General features: G+C 28.0%; 1 protein-coding gene across 1 annotated transcript; it reads right to left on the bottom strand.

The window, feature by feature from the left end:
• Positions 1–4,411: 4,411 nt before the first annotated feature.
• Positions 4,412–7,037, bottom strand: LOC130940907 (probable serine/threonine-protein kinase PIX13). Its single transcript, XM_057869190.1, has 6 exons — positions 6,758–7,037; positions 6,309–6,676; positions 6,057–6,192; positions 5,834–5,973; positions 5,486–5,609; positions 4,412–5,400 (listed from the first exon to the last, which is right to left on the bottom strand). The coding sequence occupies exons 1-6, from the start codon at positions 6,852–6,854 to the stop codon at positions 5,000–5,002; spliced, it is 1,266 nt and encodes a 421-aa protein (XP_057725173.1). The 5' UTR covers positions 6,855–7,037; the 3' UTR covers positions 4,412–4,999.
• Positions 7,038–8,039: the final 1,002 nt, after the last annotated feature.

Here is an 8,039-nt window from a genome sequence, read left to right as displayed (position 1 = left end):
TAGTACTAATATGACATCTTCATTCTTCAATACTAAATAGATATGGCTAAGACTTATTAATTAATTGTATTTCGAATAAAATATCGTTTTTATTTTTATATTTGGGATAAATTTTATTTATGTCTCTAAGGTTTAAATCGTCTTATTTCTATTTCTAACGTTTATAAAAGTAATTCATTGTTATGATGCCGTTAATTATACATTATAAACTTTAATTAGAGTTATCGAAAATCTCTTTTTAAAGTTAGAATACAAATATCTAGAACAGAACGATTATCTACTCTGAATAATAGTTCATCAAAAGTTGAATTAATTCCTGCAACATTTACATAATTCACTTATTTAGGGACATAATTGAACCTAACATAAATAGTGGATACAATATTAAAATCAAACACATCCAAGTGAAACCTAATTAAGAATAAATATGAGAATAATTGTAAAATACAATCTGATCTGTTATTATAATTGACGGCAGGATAACATTGAATCACTTTTATAAACGTTATAGATATAAATAAGATGATTTAAAGATTAGAGATATAAATAGAATTTATCCTAAACATTAGGGACAAAAATGATAATTTATTCATAATATAGAATTAAAGTGAATACTTACGTATTATTATTTTCATGTGAAATTGACAGTTTAAAGACGTTAAATAATAATTTAGTCAAATATATTAAATCATCTAACAATTTTTAATTAACAAATTCACATAAAGACAACTACACGTGAGTTATCATCCAAAATTAGTTAACCAAAATAAGTTTAATTAACAAATTTATAATATTTGTTTGATCATATTAAAAGACCAATTAGAGATATCGCACTGGCATTAAATACTATATTTCAATGCTTTTTAATAATAGTTGAATTAAAAACAAATACAGATGTATAATTTATAAAATTTAAAATTAATTTAGTTATTTCCAAAAGTTTAAAACGTTTTTGATGAGTGTTGGACATTAATTATTTCATTGGTTTTTTTTATCTAAATTTGGATTCTCTCAAATAATAAAAATAATAAAATGATAAAATGAAGAATAAATCATTATTAATTTATAATTTTTATAAAATATATATTCACTATTTTAATTTAAGAATGATTACTTTTTTACTTTTATCATTTTATCAATTTTTTATTTTAAAAGATATCAATCCCTTTTATATTGATCTATACATATAGTTTTTAACAAAAAGAGAATGATTCCATGCTACTAAAAAAAGGGCAATTTACCATTTTAAAATAATTGGGAGAAACCTTTACCAAATTACAACAATTGAAAAGTTCATACCTTTATGTCTTGTTTCATTTTATATAGAAATCGTGGGAACTTAGCACGGTTTCTAAATGAACATAAACCGTGCCTGCTAGCTAGGTTTTATGTTGAAAAGTATTTGAATGTAAACCGTGGGAGGCAGCCACAGTTTACCCTCGGTGAATGCAACACATAAACCGTGGAAGGCAGCCACGGTTTATGAGGAAGATTTTGTGTGCATAAAACTTTGGAGGCAGCCACGGTTTATGCATGAGCGGCTATGTGAAGTAGGGTGGCTAAGAGAGAATTCGAGGAGTTTTGTGGTTTATGGAATCAGCAAACTTATTTACGTTTTAATACGATTTGAATTGTATTAGTATATTTTTATTTTTTTAATCAATTTAATTTTATATAAATAATTAGAATTTTAAATTATAAAATTTGTATTAGTTTGTAATTTAAAATTTAAATAGACATAATTTAAATTAATAATTTATAAAATTGTATGTATTCGTATTATTGTACTCAGATAATTTATTTTTACTATTGTATTCATATGATTAATTATATTTATTCGATTTAAAAAAAATAACGGTTGCTAATTTTTAACTAACAAATAAATACATTTATATTATTTTTAAATTAAAATTTTTTAAATAAATGTACTGTTATTATTTTAAATTTTTAATTTAAATAAATATATTCGTATTATTTTAAATAATATTTAAAATTAATATAAGTAGGTTTATTTAAATTTTAAAATTTTAATATTTTAAATAAACATATTTTTATTAAAAATTTTTAAATTTAAATAAACGTAATCATATTATTTTAAATAAGTATATTCTTTTAATTTAAAAATAATATGAATGTATTTAATTATCATCTAATTTCATCTTTTATTTTTATTTATCCTCAATATTTTAAATTATCATATGATAATACCATTGAGTGGTATAATTTAATTTTTGAATTATATGTAATAACTTTAGTGACAATCGTTAAATATGCCTATTGATCTTTGACTGAGTTTTTGAGATATTAGTACATATATGTGTAAAGTTCACAATGTAATTGTGTTGGATGTCTTATATAATGTATTTTGACTTTAGAATACTTCAAATTACATTATAATCATTGAATTATAAATACAGTGGCTGAATGATGTGCAATAATATTAATAGTAGTTGATTATAATAAGTCATGATAATTTTAATAGTTTTTTTTTATCTTAATGCGAAATTATAGTGTCCAGATTAAGTATATAAATAATTAACATATTAGTTTCAATAAATATCCTTGTAAAGTACTTTACTTTACACAATTACAATAACTAATTATAAGTTTACACATATCATTGATTTATATAGTATCATATTTGTAAACTTATAGTTAGTTATAGTTAGTTACAAATATTCATATGAATACAATAGTAAAAATAAATCATATGAGTACAGTAATATGAATACATACAATTTTATAAATTATTAATTTAAATTATGTCTATTTAAATTTTAAATTACAAACTAATACAAATTTTATAATTTAAAATTCTAATTATTTATATAAAATTAAATTAATTAAAAAATAAAAATATACTAATATAATTCAAATCGTATTAAAACGTAAATAAGTTTGCTGACTCTATAAACCACAAAGCTCCTCGGATTCTCTATCAGCCATCCTACTTCACATAGTCGCTCATGTATAAACCGTGGCTGCCTCCAAAGTTTTATGCACACAAAATCTTCCTCATAAACCGTGGCTGCCTCCCACGGTTTACATTCAAATGCTCTTCAACATAAAATCTGGCTAGCAGGCACGGTTTATGTTCATTTAGAAACCGTGCTAAGCTCCCACGGTTTCTATATAAAATGAAACAAGACATAAAGGTATGAACTTTTCAATTGTTGTAATCTGGTAAAAGTTTTTCCTAATTATTTTAAAATGGTAAATTGCCCAAAAAAAATGATGCAAAGAAGTAAGCACTATATAATGCTAAATTAATATTCCAAAATATAGAAATACTCAAATACCCTTATTCGGCAAAAGTTAGTTATAAGTTATTTATCTATTTTTCTATAACTTGTTAGTTCTTACTTTTAGTAATACATACTACTACCTTCATGCACCCCAACATAGTTAAATTGCATTGAATAACTTAAATGATCAGAACTTAATACACCACACAGTAAAACTATAAAAATATCATCTGTATATCAATGAGTTAGAGAATACAAAGGTTGTCTTTGTGTACAAAGAAAGGATATTGAAATATAAATACAAAGATATAAAATTGTATTTAACATGTGAGATATTAATAGATATATTATATCTTAAAATATTAAATTAGTATATTTTATATTCTTTTTATTAGAAAAAACAAAAAAACACATAACAGAAATATAACATTTTTTTATTATCACAATTAAATTTTTATAATTATATTTTGAACACAGTATTATTTTCATATTTTGGTTTCAAATATTTGGGTCGAATCCTAATTTGGTTTCAAATGTCATATTTTAATTTAAAAAACTTTCAAATATTCTATTTCAATCATAAAAATTTTGAAACAGATTCAATGTTATCTTACCATTAAATTTAGGATTTGAATTCTCTAAATTTTGAATTTTACTTTAAAAAGTAAAGTAAAGTAAAGTGTGATCTCTCACCATTTATTTCATACGTAGGACCAAGAGAAAATATGAGAGAAACCATTCAAAGGTGAGATATCACACTTTACCCTCTAAAATAAAAATTCAAAATTTAGAAGATCTAAATTCTTAAATTTAACACAAACAAAGAGAAAGTTTAAGGGTGAATAGTTTTACTAAAATTTTGCCAATACTTAACCAACAAAAAAATAAATAATTTCACATCATTAGATATAATCTCACAAAAACATTAATGAAGACTAATTGATGACTACAAATTACAAAACTTGTTGGTCCCTAATATTCATCTACAAACAATTCGCATATTGAAGAGCCAATAACATTCGATTTCAGTATGTAAGTAAAATGGAATCACTAACAATCACTAATATAAAAAATTTTCATTTGATTTTAGAACATTGATTGATTGTTAGACTTTGAATTTTTGTACGAAAAGGAAACTAAAGAAAAAGTATTACACTATTACACTATTATAAGAAGATTTTGATTATGTTTTAGTAGACTTATGACTTAACTAGTAACCTTAGTCTCTCTCGAAGAGGAGATTTTCTTGTACATTGACGCGCTTACAACAGACAGAGCTTGAATAATACTGGTATCTGGAGCATCCTTATTATGGGTGGGTTCTAGTTGCCACAAATACTCGATACAAAAGAAATGTAGTAATGAACAAGCCCCTTATATAACATTAACCAGGCGGCGAACAAGTTTAACTCCAGAAGGACTACCTATTCACCTATTCAGCAAAAATCATAACTCAGCGAAGTAACTTAAAATGTTACTTCGATTACAACACACTGTCATTTACACTTTACAACCAACTATATATATATATATATATATGATTTCCCAGAAAAGTGTCTTTGCTACTCAGTTTCGGACTAGAGAGCAGGAAATAGAAAAATGAAACAAGTGGCAAATCCTTCAATGAATAGACCCATGACACAGCCTAACATCGATTGGCCAATGGCCTCTGACAGTCTGACCACCGACCCTGCAATTCAGTGGAATGAGTTTTGGAAGGACCAACAACAACTAGTAACCTGCGTCCTGCTACACTATGGATGGAGTGGAGAACGATGGTGCACAGCTTGCTGACCTCGACGGCTATGAGTATGATTAGAACCAGATTTGGGCTCCATAGGTTTCTCATTGGCAGCATGAAATCGCTCCAAGCTCTCCAAAACTTCCTTCATTGACGGCCGCTGTTTGGGCTCAGTTTCAAGACATCTCAGCGCAAGCTGAGCTATACGAAATGCAACTTTGGATGGATATTTTCCTTCCAACCGAAAATCCATAATGCTTTTCAGCTTTCTTCTATCATGCAGGTATGGTTTGATCCAATCTGTTAGATTATGTTGCCCACTTGGGCGGTTTGGGTCAAGTGCTCGTAGCCCTGTTAGCATCTCCACCAAAACTACTCCAAATGCATACACGTCACTCTTCACATACAGATGCCCTGTACAATAGTAATAACATGTCAAGGCTCTACATTAATCAACTTGATTCAGTTTCCAAAACCTCCTCCAAGTAGATCACCTCACCTGTAGCAACATATTCAGGAGCTGCATAACCATATGTGCCCATCACCCTAGTTGTCACATGGGAGCGACTAGCTGAAGGACCCAGTTTTGCCAAGCCAAAGTCTGATATCTTTGCATTATAGGCCTGCAGCATAACAAGAATTTAAGTTATAGACTCAATATATAGTGCATCCTAAAGTAAAAGATATATTTTGATGTTCATCACAAAAAATACTAATAGACAACTCATCGTGACAATAATTCTACAAATTATATGGCTCAACTATCCACCATTTTTGCTAATAACAATTTGTATGGTATGAGTTCATCTTCATGTTATTATATATATAACTCAACGACGTTACTCACCCCATCGAGCAATATATTGGAGGCCTTGAAGTCTCTGTAAATTACTTTCTCGGATGTATGCAAGAAAGCCAGGCCACGAGCTGCTCCGATTGCAATCTTAAGCCTAATATCCCATGGAAGTGGTTGAACAGCAGAGCCCCCTGTGCAACAAATTAAAATAAGTTAGCTTCATTCACACTTCTCAACAGAGTACTCCTTTAGCTTAATTCAACAGAGCACTCACTTCCGAATAGGTGGTTTTCCAAACTGCCTTTCTGCATAAATTCATAGATGAGAAGAAGTTCTGCTTCCTCCAAGCAGTATCCCAACAACTTAACAAGGTTAGGATGAGAGAGGCGTCCCAGAAAATTTACTTCTGACTGCACCGTTCGATCCATATAAATGAATTATCAAATGTATATGTGTATCAGCAAATTCTCAATTAAGTTTGTTGGTCCTGCAAGGTGTTGTAGTTGTAGGATTTAGGATGGATTACCTTCCACTCCTCAAGCCCCTGTAAGCTTTCGGAGTTCAATTTTTTGACGGCAATGACGGTTCCATTTGCATTCTTGGAGGATGGCTTGTCTTCGAGCCACCCCTTGTAGACCTTGCCGAAACCTCCCTCGCCAAGCACGGTGTCAAGTCTGAAATTCCTAGTGGCAGCCTTCAACTCTGCGAAGGTGAAGATCCTGAGATTTGCGGCAGGTAGGATCTGGCCGTCGGGATAATGATCATCGGAGAACTTGCTTATGGAGCTGATGTTCCCACTTCCCGACGAAGTCGTGTAGCTGCAGCTGCTGCTCGTGACGCGGGATGTCCCCGTTGAGGTTAACGTTGACGTTGACGTTGACGTTGATGCCGTACCTGCATGCATAAATTAATTATTCTGACAGAAGATTAAACAAAACAGCAGCACACCAAGGAAAAGTAATGAATCCTACGTACCTCCGCTGAGGTTACCGGTGGTGGTGGTGGTGGTGGTGGTGGTGGTTGGGTTGGAGTTGTGGGGTGGTAATTTTGGAGAACCCCAACAAGTTCCCATTTGTAATAATCCAGAACCCTTGAGTTTGAGCCTGATCTGATGACAAGACGGTACTTTCCCTGTTCCCTTATTAATTCCTCCCCTCTTTCAGCTCTCACCACAATACAGCTGACCTCCAGGCTCCAGTGATAACTGTCGTCAAACTCACCCACCCACCCCCGTTTTCTCTTTTGTATCTTTTTCTCTCTCTTCTTTCCTCTGTTATATTAATATATATTTTATATTTTTATTTTAATATATATTTTATTTTAGTATTTGATTTTTTAGTATTATTTTTAATCTATATTTAATATAATTTATTATTATATCTAATTTAATTTATTTTTAAGGACAAATGATCTAAAGAAATAAATGACAATAAAATTTACATAGAATCCTTAATACTACACAACTTTATGTAAATCAATCTAATTAGATTATACCATTTATGAAAGTTAATGATAAATTAAAATTCGATGCTTCAAATTATATATGTACTTTTTAACTTTATAAATCGAATCATCCTCATTCAAATTGCATGCATGAACGTCTTTTTTTTTTAAATCGACCCAATATGTTTCGAATTGCATGGATTTACTTTATTTAACTTAAATTAAATTGGATTCGTTCGATTATATTAAAAAGGTAATAACTTGAATTGGGTTATTTCGATTTATATTATCTGAAGGTAAATTAATATGATTTACTTTCATTCTATTTACATAAAATTAGAATAATTACGTAACGTCTTTTATTTTAGAATAACTATATAATTTTTTATTTCATTTTATTTTTTATATGAATTGTCCTATTTTTAATGTGTATTTTAATTTAATTGATGTTTCTATTATTATATATTATAATTATTAAAATAAAAAAAACAAATAAATATTTAGTTATTTAATTCAAAAATAAATAAATTTTTGAATAAATAAAAATATAAAATTATTTATCTTTTAAAAATATGAAACTTCTAAATTTTTTATTCTAAATATATAGAGATGAATAATTTTTTTAAAAAACTTAAATATTTTATATTTTAAAAAATAAAAAGTATTTATATATTTTTTATTAATATAAATTTATTTATTTTCGAATTGAAATATTATATCTATTTTAATGGTTTCTCTTATCAAAATTTATATAAATTATACTAAAAAAATATTAAAAATTATCAAAATTTATTTTTTTGTAATTATTTTTAAT

This window comes from Arachis stenosperma, chromosome 7, assembly GCF_014773155.1.
Source record: "Arachis stenosperma cultivar V10309 chromosome 7, arast.V10309.gnm1.PFL2, whole genome shotgun sequence".
NCBI lineage: Eukaryota > Viridiplantae > Streptophyta > Magnoliopsida > Fabales > Fabaceae > Arachis > Arachis stenosperma.
The sequence above is the reverse complement of the archived record's forward strand: the minus strand, read 5'-3'. Positions and strand labels throughout refer to the sequence as shown.